Here is a 20,200-nt window from a genome sequence, read left to right as displayed (position 1 = left end):
AATTGTTTTTTTTATCACCAGTTGTTATATTTCTATACAGTCGGAAACTATTGAGCTAGCAAAGGTGGGCATGAAAGTAGCACATTATCGGATAGAAGCAGCAGCCAAGACTGGCAATAATGTCTCAGGGGTTTCAGCTGTGACATGGCAAGTGAGACAGTCACCTGATATATTATTCATACGTTAGTCACAGTGCTTTTTGTTTGAGGTATTTCAGACTCTGAGGTCACAAAACAACGAACAGCCTTTTGCAGAAGTTTTAAAGTTATGCCTTTTGAAAGGAAACAAGATGTTGCATAAAGTAAAATGTGAAAGCGTCTTTCTCCTTTTCCTTTCTTTTCACTATGCAAGGGTTCCCTTTGTTTATTAAAGGTTTTGAATGTGTTCTTCCAGAGCCTTCCTCTGCTCATGAATGTTTGTATCTACATTTACGTATGCACATGTATACATATATTCAGGTACGTGTATGCATATTTAAAAATAGATACAAACAGATTGCCCCTTTTCTTCCAAAGGTTATAGCAGTCTACATTTCCATTATTGTAGGATATCAGCAGTCTTTAAATATTTTGTGAATATGATATAATATACATAATGAAATAATTTTTTGCACTTTTACTATTAGTGAGGTTTAGCATCTTTTTTTTTTTTTTTTTAAAAGGTAGCCTCTCTTGTTCAGTGGTTTGGTTGTTGAGTTCCTTTATTTTAAAATTAAATTGTTTTGACTTGTCAGAGCTCTTTGTATGTGTGGATATTTAGCTTTTTGACTGTTACATTGAAGATAACTTTTAATTTTTTAATGGTATAATAATTGGCATTTTGATTTGTGTTGGAAATTCTTCTGAGTCCTTTATGTGTATTATTTCATTTAATTCTCACTGTTGTCATCTCTACTTTATGGATGTGGTAATTCCATGCAACAAGATTATATAGCTGGTTTGAACACACGTAACTACAAAGTGGTAGAGCCAGGATTTGCATCTGGAAAGGCTGGTTTCAAAACTATTACTCTGAATCTCTCCACTACATTTTTTCCTTCAACTTTGAAGTGTAAAAACACAAATATTCAAATTTAATATGAAAAAAAATTAAAATAAGCATAGATATTCTAAAAGCTAGCATTTAATACAAGTATTTCTATAGGTATTATCCATAGACTTTTGAGAGCATTGTCCTGTTTCTATTTAGAACTGACCCTCAGTGGCATATTCCTTCTCTTTTATCTTGTTCCACTGATTATCATCATAGTCTCTTAAATCAGTCTTCTTGCCAGTCATTCTGCATTAATCCATCCTCAGCACTGCTACTAGAATAATCATTTTGAGCAAGTTTTGATCATGCCACTCATTCCTTTGAGTGGATACTTTGCAGTGATAGCACATTTCTTGCTAAATGAAGGCAAGACTCTTTCCCTAATAAGGCAGTTGAAGATTTGTACAACTCTGCTTCATCTTTACCTTTCAAGAATTGCCTTGAGCAACTCTCCTTGACAGTTACTCAGTGTTGCAGATAAATGGAATGATCTCTTTCTCTTCTTCTGGAGTCACATTCTCCTGGCTTCATACTTGCCCTTAAGCAGCAGAAGAAGCTGACTGGCTGATTATGCTGATGAGAAATTTGAGAATGTTTGATAGCGTATAGAATTTTTGGGAGGGCTAGAGAACCAAACTTAAGGTTAAACTTCCAGGTAGCATTCCTTAAACCACATCAGAGGACTGTCTTTCTCTTACCCACCAAGCAGTGAAGGAAACCCCAGCTGCCCCACTGCTGCCATTGCTGTCGTCATCATAGGGAGCAGATACGTCTGCTGTGGCCCGATCAGCCAAAAAAGGTAGCTGCACACAGAGCCTGTTTTCTCATGTGTCTCACTTTCAAACTAAATCTTGTGCATAAGCTTCTGCATCGTAGTTGCAGAGCGTACTGGGAATTTAAGATCTGAAATTTATTTTGGAAGGTTGGACTCACAATGCGGGAATTCTCCTGAACACAAAAAGGTTCTGCAGAAACCAATAGGCAGCTGTGTATGTGATAAATGTGCACTGTAATACTTTAGCCCATATTCCTCCATCTGTAATGGTTTTCCCTTTTTGTCTCCAGGTAAATAAATCCTATGTAATCACCAACCGAAATTCTTTTTTTAAAAATTCTTCTGCTTGACTCTCTTCTGAATTTTTTTTATGGCTGTATGAACATTTCTTTTTCCATTACTTTTTTTTTTATTTAAAATGGTGTTAAAAACAAGTAATGTTTAAATATATTCTTGTATAAGAGTCAAACAATATGAAAGGGATATAGAATAAAATGCAAAAGTTAACTTTCATCATTCACCTTCTATTCCCCCTTCCCACAACTTTAAATTGCTATCCCCTTTCTAGATATCCCTCTGATGAAATTATAATCTGTGGTTTTAATGTGGAACATTTGATGATAGTTTGCTACTCGTTGGTGTTCATTGAGAATTAAAAAAAAAAGAACAAATCTGTTGCGGTCGAGTTATCTTAACTCATAGCAACTCTGTAGGACCGAGTAGAACTGCCCATAGGGTTTCCGAGGAGCAGCAGGTGAATTTGAACTGCCGACCTGAGCTCTTAAATCACTGGGCTACCAGGGCTGCAATGTCGAGTGTAGAGACCCTTATTTATCTTTGAGCTTCCATAGAACCTACTAAAACTATTGCTGTTTGTGCAATAACATGATTACCTGACCTAAGGTAATAGAGGCTGTGCAGTCATTTTGAAAATAAAATTTACAACTTGGTGATTTAATGAGTATACAGAGAAAAATAGGAATCAAAATAGACTCCAAGAGTTCTAGCTTGGTAATTATGTCACTGATGGTGTCATTAACCGAGGCTGAGAAGGTAGGCACCACTCTGTTTTTGTAAATGTATTGCCAAAACCCTCCCTCATTATCCTCCATTACTGCAGGAACTCCTTTATCCATAGTTCTGATATGAATATGCGTTTAGTAAGGTGAGGAAAACACTCAGATTTGGCATAGATTTCCACAGTTCAGGAAAGACATTGAAAAATACCGTTTTCTGATGCAGTTGTGTCTGAGCCTTCAGAGCTGGATTATCTGTAAGACTTCTTGAGAGGGAGATACCTTTTTCTGTTAAGTGGTATGATAAATATAAACCCCTTTTCTAGGCATTTTCCACCTGTAAATAGGTAATAATGGGCATGTGCTTTTTTGTGTATCCATATTTGGAAAATAATGTTTGAAATGTTTTAGATAAATTTAAAGGAATAACAATAATATTTTAAATCTTTCATTTTGCGAAAGTGTCTCTGAAAAATTTGTGCTGGGAAACCATATTCAGATTTTTATTTGGCATTTTGCATTTGACCCATTTTCTTTTTAATTATACATAACTAACCTGGCAATCATTCCTCTTTCCAGATCATTCAACCTCAAGTGGCACCTTATCATTTAAGCCTAGTCGATCGTTGGTTACCCTCCCTACTGCCCACGTGATGCCGTCTAACTCCAGCTCTTCAGTTTCCCGACACAGGGAGTCATTGACTTCAGATGGCTCAAAGTGGAGCACAAGCCTCATGCAAACAATGGGAAATCGCAGCAGAGGGGAGCAGGACTCTTCACTAGACATGAAGGACTTCCAGCCCCTCCGGAAATGGTCATCTTTATCCAAGCTCACTGCCCCCGATAACTGCAGCCAGGGTGGCATTGTACACACCGAAGAGTCCCGGAATGGTTTGGAAAAGACAGGGAGGAGCAAAGCTTTAACATCACAACTAAGGACGACAGTTGGGCCTAACTGCTTACATGATAGTATGGAGATGCTTAAACTAGAGGACAAGGAAATAAATAAAAAACGGTCATCAACTCTGGACTGTAAATATAAATTCGAGAGCTGTAGCAAAGAGGACGTTAGAGCCTTTCCCTCCACACTTAGGAGACAGGCCTTAGACGTGACATATAGTGCCTTACCTGAAAGCAAGCCCATTATGACAAGCTCAGAGGCTTTTGAACCCCCGAAATACTTAATACTTGGTCAACAGGAAGTAGGTGGGGTTCCCATTCAGCCTTCTGTGAGGACTCAGATGTGGCTTACAGAGCAGTTGCGGACAAATCCTTTGGAATGTAGAGCTACAGAGGATTCTTACAGTTTAGCTCCTTGGCAACAACAGCAGATTGAAGAGTTTAGACAAGGAAGTGAGACGCCAATGCAGGTAAGGCTCAAAATCTAGTGTCTGCTTCCCTCTACTGGATGTTATGAGTACAACAACTTGCAGTAAGCATATCATAATGTTTTGTTTTTGCTTTCCCTTTGCTTTTTTCTTTCCCCTCCAAGTTAATAAACATAGATGTTATAGATTTGAAAAGTATTGAGTTAAAAAATAAAATTTACGAAACATTTGAGACTAACGTAAAAAACTTAAAATCTTGCACCTAATTCGGTCCTTACTTTTTTCTCTCATTAGTTAAATGGACATAAAAATAAAACCATTCAGTCTAAAGAAATTGGGAACAGAACAGAAACAAAGAAATTATCATGCTATAGTAGAAGTAATATTAACCTTGGATTATAAGGTCCTAGATGTTATTTCTGGTTCTGTCATGTCCAGTGGATCATACCCAGTACTTACTGCTGAATTTCTCTGGTCTCCGTTTATTCATCTATAAAATGCGAAGGTAGGACTAAAGTCATCTGTGAAGTTTTGGTAATGGTTGCTATGTATCAGAATGAAACAGATGTGCTTATTTAAAAGGATTAAATTGGGTCAAGGTTTTTTGGTTAATCATTTAAGGAAAACATTTTATGATAAAGTCTGTAGCTTCTAATGGGTCTGGGAACTAACATGTAAAAGTGTAAATTTCTTGATCTGGAAATGTTTCTTTTTCAAGCTAGTTTCCTGCAGCTTATTTTAACTGAGAAACTAAGCATCTATAGAATTTTTAATGAATATCAGTTTTTTTTTACTAATAGAATTTTTTGAAACAAATTAATTCCATCAAAAATTGCAAAATTTCCTTAGAGTGAAAATCTAAAATCAATATTCGTAAATGTAAAAAATAGTAAAGCATATTTAAAAGGAATAGAGTCTATGAAAGGATAAGGAGATCACTTCTGTGGAAGCCTAATGAAGCTGAGTACAGCCCCAAAATACGCATACAACCTCACGTGCTACGCTTGTAGGAGAGCCCTTCACACATCGCCTGTGGCACCTTTACTCTTATTTTGGACAGAGTTCTTGACATCTTTGTATGCCTCTTTAAACCACATAGAAACAGAAGCATCATTACTTGTGAATCAGAAATGAGCAATTTAATCAGACTTATTTGTGAGTTACCAGTTCAGGTGACTGACTGAAAGATAGGAAGCAATTTTCAAATGCTATCACATTTTAGTTCTCAAATGCTTGTGATTATAGAAGAACAGGGATCTGGCAGTTTTTGTCTCCAGCTGGCATCTTTGCACAGACTTGAAGCTATCATTATGTCCCATTATTGTACTGTAACCTGAAGTAGGTGTGGTAGAGAGAAAGATAACCCAGAAAAGTGGGCAAATTTAAAGGAATAAGTGCTAATTTGAACACTCCTTCTCTCATTCTGTTTGCTTGTTTATCCTCTCTTCTCATCCCTAGGATGTTTTAAAGATCTGAGTTACAGTCATTGAAAAGAGGAAGATAGAACTTTGTGCCTTTAAATCATGTAGGGGCTTGGCACCTAATAATTTTAGCGTGTTTTACTGGAAAATTCCTCTTAGGTAAATCAAAAATGTAAATTAGAAGTTTAATAAAATGACTTAAAGTAAACTGGGTTTTTATCTAACGTGAAATTAGAATGAAAAAGTTCTTTTTTTTCTAACTTTGGGAGTATTTTATGTATTCTTTTACCTTCTCTGATAAGAAACAGTTTTCTTTGCTTATTTTTGCACCGTTTGTCTTTAATTTTTTTGTTGTCGTTGTTTGAGATAATCTTCCAACTGTACCTTAAAATATGTGGACACTATGACACTGTCAATAGAATATGACTTTATGACACACTGAATAGGTAGCTGAAAAGCTTATAATTAATTTTTGTCTACTTGTTTTAATAAATAAAATTAGTGTTTGAATTTTTTTATCTTTATAGCTTTTTGTCAGCTTTTCTACTTAGTATTGGCACGTAATTTCTAGACATTTTAAAGTGTGCTGTTACTTAGCAGAACAGATCTTTTTTGACTAGAGTTCAGCTGCTAACCATAAAGGTCGCAGTTCGAATAAAAAGGCGCTCCTTGGAAACCATATGGGGTAGTTCTACTCTGTCCTATAGGGTTGCTGTGAGTCAGAATCAACTCCACTCGACAGCAGTGGGTTTCTTTTTCTTTTAAATCATTCTCTCACTTTGCTGGAAAAAACTCGTAAATAATCAAGGATAAGTAATCTCTAGTTAGTAACAATATTTTGTGTAGGTCTGCCATCTTGTGTCTGTACTAGGAAATTTTTATTTTATTTGGGAAAAGTAACCAAAAACAACCTGTAAAGTCAAAGCTACTTATAGATTGTTGTATGTTCATGTAACAGTATGAGTGTTTTACATAGCAATTTCATTGTGTTCAAGGACATTCATTTTCTTATAGGGTCATCCTGATTATTTGCACTAAACAGGTACTCATTTTTAACCAAGTAAAATGTAAAAGGCAACGTTAAACATTAAAAAATTAGTTCTTTCTTAATACTCTGTAAACTAAGGTTAGAATTTTTTCTAAAGTAGAAATTAATTGAGCATTTGGTATTTAAAGTTCTTTAAATACATTTTTTATTGTATCTTACTCTTTACACATCATGATGAACAGAATAAGTTCATTTAAAGAATGGGTTTTCGTTCTTCATTGTAATCTGAGTAATAGTATTCTGTAATCCCCAAAGTATAAGGTTTTAATTTCTATCAAAGGCAGAGTGAAAAACAACAAAAAAAATTATTTCAGTATACTGAGGAAAAACCCATAATTTCACAGTTAATAGCTTGAAGTTGATGTAATGAACAATGTAGTAAAAAGGAATGAGACTTACTTTAAATGTCCTACTTATTTTTAAGATCAGGGCAGCTGTCATAGAACTTAATTACTTTTTGCATGGATAATTGCTGAGACCGGTGAGGTGAGTGTCTGACCTATTATTTAACATACTTCCTGGTTTTGATTAGGGATCTCCAACAAGGTGAGGCTTTGCTGAAAAAGAAAAAAACAAAACAAAACAAAACAAAACTCTTTCTCCCTCTGTTCCTCACCTCACTGAGCCAAAACTACCACCTTTCGCATCTCCAGTACATCTCTTGGCTTTAGGGAATTTAAAAGCAGTGTTTCCATTATTCTGTAAGCAACACTTGTGTTAGAAACTGAGATCAATATAGATATTTCAAATTCTTTTAGTAACCATATTTTAGAAAATCACGTGGCAAATTACACATTCTCTACTCCTTTAATGATATATTAATAACATGTCTTGAACTGAGGTTAAAGACTGTTGGGTTATGTAGTATAGGGGTAAACAGTTTTAGTCTTAATTTTAAACTAAGTCAACTATTTAATTTTGGTGAATATATTTTCTGAGACCAATTTTTACTTAACGTCTGTTATATGAGTTGTTGGAAGGTGTTTTAGTATGATGAGAGGGGAAATTGAAAAAGCACTCAGCAAGAAAGTAGTTGCAGATTAGCATTGCTGAGTTTATAATTTAGCTCAGTAGAGTGGCCTACAGAATAGTGGGTGTTTACCATCTGGTTTGAGCCCTGGTTGTAAAGTGGTTAAAGCCCTCTGCTGTCAACCAAAAAGGTTGGCATTTGGAACCCACCAGCTGCTCCATGGGAGAAAGATGTGACAGTCTGCTTATATAAAGATTTACAGCCTTGGAAACCCTGTGGGGCAGTCCTATTCTGTCCTATAGGATTGCTATGAGTTGGAATCAACTTGACGGCAATGGGTTACCATCCAGGTGATAGATTAGGAAAATAGCTATGTCGTATTATAAACAAGGATACCCTGGTGGCATAGTGGTTAAGTGCTACAGCTGCTAACCAAAGGGTTGGTAGTTTGAATCCGCCAAGTGATCCTTGGAAACTCTATGGGGCAGTTCTACTGTGTCCTGTAGGGTCGCTATGAGTTGGAATCGACTCGATGGCACTGGGTTTGGTTTTGGTATTATAAACAATTGATGGGACAAAAAAGTTTATTTCAAAATGTAATAATTAGTTAATATTTAGAGAGAGAATTCAGGTTTTTTTTTTTTTTTTTGGATGCTTGAAATAATGGATTCTCTGTCATTGGAGATCTTTCATTCTTTCCTGTATTGGGTGTGAGGTTGGAATAGAAGACACTATGTAAAATCATTGTAAATTCTTAAAATTTCATGATTTCTAGGATATTATATGGCAAGTTATGTACTGTAGCTCAGATAATCAACTACAGTGCCTTAAATTAAGCTTAGACTCTACTCTGTTACCATATTAGTAATTATGGCTAGTCACGCTGTCTGATATTAACTACCAGTTGTCGTCTGTTGGTCATAATGCCCTAGAGAGAACAGATTTATGGTTCACCTACATGTATTAGAATTCTGTAATTCTTTGAAAAAGTGTTCAAGAGGAATTTCATTTATGTAATAAGAGTCTTTTTCCTAGTAGATTCTTAATTTTTTTTTAAATGTTAATAGTGGCATAGAAGAGTTTCTATTTTAGAATGGAGGTTCTGAATAATGATACTTTATTTGAATTGTTATATTGGTGAAGACCTGAAAAATACTTAGTAACTATCAAAAAAGTTTTTATAGTACAATATAATTTATATGTACCCCAAACAGTGAAGCCAGTGCTTAATATCTGAAGTGGAACTTGGTAGCAGTGCAGTTTCAAAACTAAATACCTATTCTAGCCTCAGAAAAGATTTGGGATAGAAACTAACAAGCCATGGCAAGGAAATGAATAGTTACATTATACACACTTATATTATAGTCACTTTAAAGTTAGTTTTTGAAAATAAAGCACTGATCATGTTTACAAGATCCAGCAGGTGAATAAATTTGTCGACAATTTGTTTTGGTCTGAATCTTGACCTTCTCACAGAAATTCTTCTGCTCCGGAAGTGGTCTTTAACGCAGTGGTGTTTTCCCCTCTTCATGGGATGGCAGATGTTAAGCTGCTGTGGTAAACTGTAGAACTGGAGGCTGCAGCGAGACTTCAGAGAAGCATCACAATGATGCAGATCAGCAAGAGGCATATTAAGATGAGACAGAAATTGATAAACAGGTTCTGGAAGTTTTGGCGTGCCTGTTGAGGCACTTCAATGGTGGAAGCTCTCCTTATAGCGGAGCGAGTGAGGTGTTGGACTTTCTCCATGACACCGGAAGGCAGGAAGTCTGAAGTTTTTAAAAGGCCAAGCGAAAGAAGGAAAAGCTGGCAGTCAAATGTGAGACCACTGTCTTCTTTTAGGTAGCCTGGAATATAAAAATAGTAAACCGATGAAGATCATATGCATAACCTATTCTCTGAACAGGTAAAACACAATTTTGTGTTAATTCATCTTCCTCAAAATGGTTTGTATTTATAACATCAGATGTCTCCAGTCTGTGTGTGTAAGTATTGTGGGTCTGTCTGTTTCTCTCACTGTTTTTTTTTTTGTGTCTGGGGGGAGTGTTACCACGACTCTGTGTTTCTCTGGTACTTTTCATGTAGTAACTTCAGCCTTTGCCCCCTGCACCGATTGACTAGAAGTACAGTTTGGTTTAGTGTGTCACTTGTTTTGGTCTGTTCCCTTGGGCAGAGGTTCTTACTTACAGTTTCATTAAGACTATTTTTCTGTGAAGGTAATTGGTGTCAGCATTTAGTGTTTTAGTAGCTCCAGAGCAACTCTCATAAAAAGAAATGCATATAACAAAGTATTCTCCAGGATGTTGATTTTGATCCAGAATAAAAGCAAAAATTAGAAATGTTTTATTAGAAATATAGATTCAAATTATTTGTGGTTCCTTTCTATGATTTAATAGCTTTATAGAATGTTATTTTAATGACATTTTAGCAAGACTTGGTATTAAGTTGAAGACTGTCAAGCTGAGAAGGGGTGGTAATAAAATTATCATCCTTTCTCTGTCTACCACAGACAATTCCTGCTTATAAGTGACCTGTATATAAGAGCAGTGGCTTTCATCTTGCCTTCTTTCAGAGCTCCCGAAAGCTGTTGGCTGCCCATGGGGCCTAGGCCTTGTTAGTTAATAAAACAAAACAAAAATTTAAAACAAGTAACACGTCTTTATAGAAAAATTAAATATAGACTAAAAATAACTATAAATTAACTGCCCAAACATAATGACTGTTAAACATCTGGAGATATTTTATTGTCAATAAGATTTTATTGTCAATCAAAACTGTATCAGAAATTAGAAAAATGAGAAATGGAATAAAAATTAACTATAATTAACTGCCCAGAGGTAATGGCTGTTAATGTTTGGTGATATATCATTGTTACTCAAGATATTATTACCTTACTCCACCTGCCAGATACTGCTACTTCATTTTCTCCCTAGTCTTTTATATCTCATATGAAAGCCCACCTCAGCCTGTCAGCCCTGTTCCTGAGAGATTAGACTAATGCTGAAGAGAGCAGAGGGGAGTACTGAAAGAATGGGAAAAGGGAAGGTATATATATATCAGGCATGACCGATTATTATTTGGCATTTCATTTTACAGAGAAACCATGTTCTATATGGTGATGAGATTCTGTGGTTTTAGTACTTCAACTTGACTGCATTATATTTCAAATTATATATAGACTGAGTTTTCATTTGGCTTGAGACTCTGGCCTTCTTCATAGTATTGGTCTATAGCAAGGAATTCTGAATAGCCAACTTAACATCAAACTTCAGTCTCTCGAGGGGTTGGTAACAACCTGTTTTTGCTAGCATATATTCTTCATTGTCCAACACAAGTGGCTGTTTGCAAGCCTAGTTTTGGCATCCTGAAGGCTGTAATTTGTTTATAACACTTTCTACTCAAAACAGCAGCTTTATTTGGTAGGTATCTATAATTACTTCTGTTTCAATGCTTCTAAAATACTGTAAAAAAAAATAAAGGGGTCTATTTTGTTTCATATACCCGTTAGATTACTACTTCTGCTTGTATGTACTTATTATATAGTGAATTTGTACTATTGAGGAATTGTGGAAAGATTATTTTTATTTCTTCATTTATTTGACTAGTGGCTTTATATGAGGATTTATAACAATACAGTTAAGGAAGGAATAAGAATTAGCATTGCTGATTCCTGTTTGAACTTAGATTTTTGTGAAATTTCAGGACTTAAATGGTCTGAATTAAAAGACAAAATTATATTGAGATAAATCTTACTCAGATAAACATGGAAAAGGAGGAAGCCGGCCAGGAGTTAGTCAGGAAGCATATACAAAGCTCATTCCTGTCCTGATGCTGATGAGTGGTACTTCAGTTACATGATACATGTCACCTTTCCATAAATACCTCGTTCCCTTTTATGATTCTGTCCTTTGCACATGTTGTTCTGACTGCCTGGAATGCCCCCCTCCCTTCCCTCCACTGTTGATTCTTTGCCTGGCAAACTCCAGTTCGTCCTTAAAGGCCCAGTTTGAATATCACTTCTTCGATGAAATCTTGCAGTACTCATTAAGGCAGAATTAACTGTCCCCTCTGCTAGGTTTCCTGTAGGTAGAGCTTTGGTGTTACCTGTTACCAAGATACTTAAAGTCAAGTTATGGTATAATTTCTATTTACACGTTTGTGTCCCAACTAGACTTCTGGTTTGTGGATACAAGGAACCACATCTTCATTGTGTACCTTAGTACCTAGTGCGTAATTGGTACTATTTGAATAAATAATTATCAGTGAAGTAGAATGAGAAATTTTTATGATTAAAATTTTTAGGAAATTGTAAATGATCAAAGATAGTGCTATGTTTGACAGATTAACCAGTTAGAGTAACAGGATTTGATAGCTGAGCAGATAACGTCTACTGCTGTTCTCAAGTCTCTTTCTGTCACAGATGAGGAAAATGAGGCTTAGAGGGTTTACCTAAATTCGTGCTCTCCTGATTAGCACAACATTAACCTGCACTGTACGTAATTAAGGTTTGTACATATGAGTATCTGGTGTTTGAGAGGCACAAAGAAGTGTGCACTAAAGTGATGAGCTCTCTATTGTTGGAAGTATAGTGTGCTATTTCTTGTCAAACTTTAGAGCCCTGCTGGCGAGTGGTTAAAGCACTTGGCTGCTAACCAAAATATTGGTGGTTTGAACGCACCAGCCGATCTGCGGGAGAAAGTGTGGCAGTCTGCTGCTGGAAAGATTACAGCCTTGGAAACTTTTCGTGACAGTTCTACTCTGTCTTAAAGGGTTGCTATGAGTTGGAATCAACTCGATGGCAGTGAGTTATTGTCAAACTTTGAAATATGTTGTAATTCTAAAGTGATGTGTAGTATTTATAATTTTATGTTAAAACAAAAAAATGTGCATTGCATACTGAGATGTTAGCTGTACGCTAATTGGGCTCAGTTTCTTTTATTTATTTTACAGTGGTACAATCTGAAATGTATTGAATCCTAACTTTGCTGGACATCTAGTCTCTATGGTAATAATTAAATCAGATTTCATCCATAGAGATGGAGTTTCCTATCTATCATGTGCTAAGAATTGAAAAGCTGTGTGGGGAACAACACAATCCTATTTTGGGAGTTGTCTGTGACCTTCAATTCACCACATCATAATTTATGGCATGGTTGTCAGGTGTTTATCATTCTTTTCTCTGCACTGACAAGCACACTATGAGTTTAGAACTGTTGCTTTTTTTTTTTTTTTTTCCACCTTATCTCTTTCTTAGACCCAAGCTGGTTAATAGAGTAATATTTGATGGAAAGCCTAGAAAAATAAACAGCTTAATTTTATTTAATTTCATCTGACATTTTAAGAGCATTTTTTTAGGATAGTCATAAATAGATCATGTTGGGATGTTCCAACCTTGCGTTGGCATAAACAACCATGGAGAGTGAAATTGACTTTTTTTTAAAAGGATGACAATTCACGTAAGGTATTTTGGGACAAGAAGAATATGGACACTGTAAAGATTAATCATCCAGGCCCTAGAATCAGAATCCAAAAAATGCTAAAGATGTTGTATAGGAATTTGGTGGTAGAAATGCCAAGTCCCCTACCTCTTAACCTGCAAGTAAGAGGCAGAAAAGTACCTTACAAAGTTATCTTTGTGTATGGGATCCAAGATTATCCTAATTTTTGGAGGGATGGGAAGAATATAGCTAATTTCTTACTATTCTTTTTGTAGGATTTATAAAGTCTTTGGTTGCCCTCTTCCTTTCTTGCTCAAAGAAAGTGAAATTGGGAAGTGACAAAGTCAGCTTCAAAATACTCTGTTTTTTGAAGTGGAAGAAGGAAAAAGACAAACCACAGGCAACTCCAGTCCTTCAAGAAATATCATGTGCCATATTAGGCCACATGCTGGGTTAAAAGTATTATCTCAGGTTCTCTAGAAGTCCTCAGAAACTGGTGGCGTAGCGGTTAAGAGGTTGGCTCCTAACCAAAAGGTCGGCAGTTCGAATCCACCACGTGCTCCTTGGAAACCCTATGGGCCAGCTCTGCTGTGTCCTATAGAGTTGCTATAGGTCAGAGTGGACTCAACGGCAATGGTTTTTTTTTTTTTTTCTTTTAAATATAAGTCCTCACTTTGTAATTAATCATTTCTTCAACGTAAAATCAGATGCATTGTTGTGCAAAAGGAATCTCAGACTCTTGGAAGCTTTTGGTGGCTTGTTCTGTGACTTGCTGGATATTGAAGCCCTAATGATGTTCTGTATACTGAGCAGTAATCCCTACCCATTATTTAAGCACTTCTAGTGCTTTTGCAGAACTTTCTGAACTTTAGCTTTTGGTGTACTCTGCTGAAATTAGACATTCCTGAGATTCTTTATCTGTATTTCTGGAATTTTGCTTCTCTTCCTTTTGTTCCCCTTTATTCTTGTTTACTTATTTGTTCTTTTAGTAAATCTGGGCATATATTGTCTAATGAATTAAAGTAATACGTATTGTAGACCATGTCTGACAGATGTATTTTTGGATTGCCCCTCCCCTCATTTAATTGGTTCAGAAGATTAGAATTCTCTAGATTGAGTTTGAATAAACAGGATTCATCTGTGTTAGTGTTATTTTGAGGCTTTATATTTTGCTACTGTCCTCTGTTATTTCCACAGATAAATAGAAGTGCTTGTGTATGAATCTTTTTTTTTTTTTAACTTATTGAAATAAATCAGGGAATTTCGTTGTTAGATTTATCATGAATCTGCTGGCATCCGAATTCCTTTTTGACATTGCCCGGTACTAAACTTGTAAGTGCTATTTAAAATTGCTTTGTGGCACCAATATTTCAGAGCTTTGTTGGTCCAGACTGGCTATATGAAAGAATCTTTAAACTGCTGCGGCTTGGTTACTAGAAGAATTTTATAAACATATATTCTTGACCCCATAAGGAAACATTGCCTCACCTTAAAGCTCTGCCTTGAGAATTTATTAAAAACAGCACAGAGAGATTTTCTGAGATCGGCACGTTGTTGTTGCTATTCTGTCTGTAGGCTTGTCTTCATTATCTGTTTATTTCCGTTAAATACCGAAGCAATAATTTAAAAATGAACTTACTTGCGATTAAGATATGCTTCTTAACTCTGTGGATTCCAATTCATAATGACCTCACAGGTTTTCCAAGGCTGTAAATCTGTGGAAGCAGACTGCCACATCTTTCTCCTGCGGAGATGCTGGTTTTTTCAAACCTCTGACCTTTTGGTTAGCAGTCAGTGTCTTTAATAGCCACTGCACCACCAGGGCTCGTATAGCTAGATTTTAGCTTTTTTTGGGGAGGCGGGGAGAAGGTGTGGGGGAGAGATGTTGGGAAAGTTCTAAGAAAAAAGAATACCCCCAATAATGTGAGTGAACTGATCAACCTTTTTGTTTTTGTTTGAAAGCCCTGAAGGTGGAATACAATTTAAAAAGCACTAGAGGTCCTCAGTTGACTACAAGTATACCAGCGGCAGCGCACACCCTGCTCATTTTCATGGTGTTTTTGGCAATGCATGCTTCATAATTAGGTAGGGTGAGAACGTGGATGTACTTTTTCTAGAAAAGATACTACATCTCCTCTGATTTAGGTCACTTTAATTTAGAAGGGTGTTTTCCTTGATTTCTAACTGTTAGGTTTACTCTTTTGCCAGTCTGATCAGCACTGTATTAATTCACAATTTAGGTAAAAGTTATTGGTTTTCATAGCATGAATAACAAAGCAGGATTTCTCTGATCAAGCATATCAGAACAAAGGGCTGGATATTTAGATGGTAGAATGAGGTGGATAGAAATGAAACTGAGGAAAACTGAGAATTTAATATGGACTGAAGGAAAGTACCCAAGTGTAGATTTTGTGAAAAGTTTTGAGGAGAAATTAACCTTGATTCCAGTTATCAAGGCAGCTAAATGAATCAAAGGCATGAGATTTTGGCAGTGAAACAAGTAAAATAAAAGAAAAATTTGTTTTGATTGATCGTGGCATGTGTTTTTGTTTTTTGAAGTGTGCAATTTTTTTGAGTTTTGCCTTCCAGGGTGTATTGTTTAATCAGGAGAGTATTATTTAGGCTATCAAGGGCGTAAGGCCTGATGCATAAATTAACTTGAAATGGTTTAAAATTAAAATAGAAGTTTGCATCCTCTGGATTTGCCTTTTAGATTGCCAGTTACAGTATTTGAAGTCCATTTTGCTTTGCCAGTGTCATGATTTATTTTTAACCCATGTTGATTGGTGTATAGGATGATCATGTGGTTTAGAGTCATAAAACCTAGGTTCCAACCAGTGCTTTCTTATTTCCTAGCTCTGTGACCTTGGCAGTTCACCTGTTTGCATTCGTTTCCTAAATTGTAAAATGGAGATGCTGTGTGTAGTATATATGGAGTTAGAGGATCAAACTGGGTATTTGTATACACAGTGCATTTAGAAAATTGTTCTTCAAGAATAAAGAAGGAAGTTTTAATGACCCTCATTTCCAGGATTGTTTTTTTAAAAAAAAAAAAAAAAACCCACTAATTTAGAGAGGTACTCTAACCTTCACATTTGAAACCTTTAGTTTTTTCTTCTTTCATTTAGTGATTTATACAGATACTCTCCTCTTGTCACCAATTAATTAGTGAGATTAGGAAAGAATATGTATAAATATGTAATCAAATGAAGTTTACTTCTGGAATATTATTTTCCTTTGTGTCTGTTAAGATGTTATTAAAATATCTTTGAGAGTTTTTAGAAATAAGAGTGATGTGGCTCCTCTTACTAAAGCAAGTACTCTAGCTCTATCACAGAGTTTTAAAACAGAGTTTTTCACAGTTTAGACATCCTTCACATTTTTTCATTGTATTTCACCTAATACTTAAAAAAAAATTTTAGCACTTAGGCTTAAACCACATGTCTTTATAAATAAAGGCAACACTTAAGTTTTACCTCGTAGTGACAGCAGTGAACTGTCGTGTTGTTGTTAGGTGCCATCAAGTCGGCTCCAACTCATAGCAACAAACTAGTTGGGGCCTAATGTCTGGCAGGAGGGCACTACGTTTGAAATTTGAACAGTCACTGTAGTTACGGAAGTTCCGTTAACCCGGACACACTATTTAGCTAAGGGTAACTTTAGTAGAGCATTTCTGCTGTTTTTAGAAATTGTCTACTTTTTGGGCAGTATGTGATATGGTGAAGTTCTGGTACAATAAAGGAACTTGTGACCTCATTTGAAGTGTGAGAATGTAATTTTATATTTGAATAAAATGTATAAATATGCACATAAAACACATGCATTGAGTGACTTATGTAATATGAAAGGGAAAACATTCATAGAAGATATTAAGAAGCAACTGGGGTGCCTCAGTGGTAGAAAAAAATTAGAAATATTTTTGCATTCTTAAGGAAAGCTGCTTACAGAATTATGAAGTTCTTACTTGTGGTGAGCGGTAAAGTTAACACTTAGAGGAACTGAGAATTCTAGAGGTAAATTTTATTTTTGCATATGTATGAAAATAAAAATAATGAAATAAAATCTATGTCATATTCTTTATGCTATGACTGGTAGAGATTTAAGAATGAGGAAACATTTCATATATATATTAAATTGAGGATTATAACACAGTAGAATTGAAATAGAAGTCATAATATTTATTGCAGCATCTCCATTCCTCTGCATTTTTTCTTTTCTTTAAATGCGGAAGAGGAAAACTGAGGAACACTGGCAAACACTTGACAAAACTATATCCATTGATAGGCAGAATAAACATACATTTCATCAGATTGGCTCAAATGAAATATTTAGGAACATTTTTGCTGCCAAAATGACTTTTTTATTTTGAAAGTATTGAATTTATTATTCTGTAATTCTGAAAAGATTTTTATATGTGTTTTTGGCAGGTGTTATATTAAAGTTTCTAAACTTATTTTTTATAATATACTCTTGAATTTATAAGTAACTCAATTTATTAAAAGCTTGGGTTTTTAAACGTGTTAAAAGTTGCCTGAACTTTATAGAGAGGACAAAAAAATCTTCAAGAGCATTTTAAAAGTAGCTCGTATTACATACTCTAAAGTTCCATTGTATCCACTATATTTATTCACGGTAAGGAATCACAATGTCCTAGGGGAACAGGCACGCCGATGGGCAGTCACAAGACTGCTCATAGTATTCCAGATGTAAATAGACAACCAGTCCTGCCCTGTTTCTCAGCAGAGTAACAAATAACAAAATAAAGCGATTGTTTTTACATGGAGAAATTAAACCACCACCACCACCAAATATGGAAACATAACGGGGAAGATTTTTACATTGGCAGAAGTTCACATTTGAAAAGCAAAATAAAAGTGGAAGTTAAAATAAGCTGACAAACCAATAACCAGGTTCAAAGATGAATATGACCCAAATTCCAAAGTTTAAGTCCTTTATGCTCATTCTTTCTGTCACTGAATGGATGTGAATTTTTTTAGAAATTAAACTTTTTGTTATACTAAACATGTTATTGTCTAATTTTGAACTAAAATTCACAAAATGTGATTAACTGCTTTTTCAAAGTTCAGTAAGTTTGAATTTAGAAAATGAAAATTACCAAAATCAGTGAACTCTACTTCTTACCTTGGCTGCCGGTATGGTACTCTGTATTCTAAGTTGTATGAAGTCTTACAGGTGGTCAGCTGGGAAGTTTTCTGACTCTGTTACCAGGTTTATGGGAACAATTGAAGTAGATGGAGGAGAAAAAGTGTTCTAGGGAGGTCTTATGATGTCACACAGGAATTCTGAAGTTATGATTGGTTAGCTGTAGTTTTATCACAACCAAACTCTTCAGAACTTCATTTGTCTTACTTTAGGCATGGAAAGGTCATTAACACTTTGTGTTCTTCATTTTTTAATTTAACAAAGTATATGGCAGATAAATGAAAAAAAAAGAGTTTTGGGTGGTGTTCAGAAAGCTCTCTTTAAGGTTTCATGTGTCTTCAGGCTTAGAGAGAGTTGTATACTGTAAAATGTCTGTTGATAATATTGAAGAGCTAAAATGGTCATAGTAATATGAATTTTAATAGAGTCAGAATAATAATACTGACTTGCCTCAAACAATTTTCATCAAGTTGTTGTTGCTACAGCTTTAAAAAAAAAATACTGCAGCTTTATACTGTTAGCTTTATAATGTCAGTAAGACAAAAATTAAACATTTTCACAGAATCACTTTTTTTTTGTCTTATTTTGTTGTTGCTGCTCAATACCTGTGTGTGTATGTGGGGAGGAAATGTGTTTAAGAAAACCAGGCTACTAACTGCTTTTGGTTTAAAAAATAAACTTTATCTTTTATTATAGATAAAGTAAGACTCATCAATGTGTTTAGTTTATTTATGTTTTCTTCAATTTGGGCTTTAAAATATGCAGTAAAACTTGTGGAAGCCAGAACCCATGTAAGGTGGAAACTCATTACAGAAGGAAAACGCAAGTATTTTTCACAAAATGGAGAGCACTAGAAAAGTGGTGACTGTACCTTGTCAAAGGCAGAAGACTTTCGAGACCCAGAATAACAAGGCAGTCCCTGCTAGTTCCAGCTCTCACAGGTTTCACTGTATTTCTAAACACTATATTTCCAAACACTGTATTTCACTGTTTCAAAACAAAACAAAATTTCATTACATGAAATTTAAACTGATATATATTATCCCCAGAAAAGGCACAATTTACAAATTTAAGTATTTAAGATTTTTTTTTACCCGCTGCATTAAGTTACCGTAGAAGCTTTCTGAATTTTTGAGTAAACTGACTCAGTATCAAGGGTGACGTTCTAGTAAAAAAATGAAATAATCAGATTCCTAATCATTGCATCCTAGTTAAAAAGGCTTTATTGACGTAGGTATGCATGTGTTGGAAATTTATGTTGTGTAGTATTTCTAAAAGGGTATGCTTCATTGAATACAGCAGTTATTTTCCTGAAAATTATCTTGATAAATTTTAATAAATGGAATGATACTTTGAACTTAGTAGAACAGTTTAGTTTATAGTAGATCTAGGGAAGGAAATTCTTAGGCAAAGCCAGGTGTCAGTTTTCTGTTAGTCTAATTTTTAGTTTTTATATTGGATTTACTTAAAGTATCACACCTGCAGTTCTAATTCTTAAATCTCTTATGTAATTTTGGAAGAGCTGTTTATTATGCAGTTAGCATTTATAGAGAAGAAAAATCAGTATTTAATTTTAAGGGCTATTTTAAAACAGCTCTGGAAAAATAGTGGCTCGAGCTGGGAATTTCTCTTTTGACTTTGTTTTCTTATTCATTTCATTATTCATTATTCATAAGTCGTAACTATAAAGATCTATGAAGAAAAGGTTCTTTAAAAAATATCTGTGCTTATAGAGGACTGAACTCAGCCTGCTTCACTTTCTTTATGGGTAACTAAAATGTGTAGCAGCAAGCTGCTTATGTGTCCTTAAATGGAGATGATTTTGACTTCTCCCAAAGAAAGATAAAATCCATCTCTGGAGCAAATCTCTATTTAAGAATCAGCCAAAACTAAGTGAAAAATAATATTTTAGCAAAGACCTTCTGTGAATACTAAGGGAAAAGTAAACATAAAATTAAAGAAATGGTATGAATAATGTTTGACACTGCTGTGCTCAGCACTCTATAAGC

General features: G+C 35.1%; 2 protein-coding genes across 3 annotated transcripts in view; one reads left to right on the top strand and one right to left on the bottom strand.

Annotated features, from left to right (window-relative positions):
* CEP85L (centrosomal protein 85 like) overlaps nt 1-20,200 on the top strand; it is a 138,135-nt gene that overhangs the window by 44,775 nt on the left and 73,160 nt on the right. For both annotated transcript variants that reach the window (XM_003404252.4, XM_064290301.1), the window contains exon 3: nt 3,403-4,193. In XM_003404252.4, coding sequence (XP_003404300.2) covers nt 3,403-4,193 — 791 coding nt within the window. The remainder of the gene's footprint in view (nt 1-3,402; nt 4,194-20,200) is intronic.
* On the bottom strand, nt 6,749-18,324 carry PLN (phospholamban). Its single transcript, XM_023539936.2, has 2 exons — nt 18,171-18,324; nt 6,749-9,437 (listed from the first exon to the last, which is right to left on the bottom strand). The coding sequence occupies exon 2, from the start codon at nt 9,337-9,339 to the stop codon at nt 9,181-9,183; it is 159 nt and encodes a 52-aa protein (XP_023395704.1). The 5' UTR covers nt 9,340-9,437; nt 18,171-18,324; the 3' UTR covers nt 6,749-9,180.

Source organism: Loxodonta africana, chromosome 1 (genome assembly GCF_030014295.1).
Source record: "Loxodonta africana isolate mLoxAfr1 chromosome 1, mLoxAfr1.hap2, whole genome shotgun sequence".
NCBI lineage: Eukaryota > Metazoa > Chordata > Mammalia > Proboscidea > Elephantidae > Loxodonta > Loxodonta africana.
This window is presented reverse-complemented; position numbering and strand designations above follow the sequence as displayed.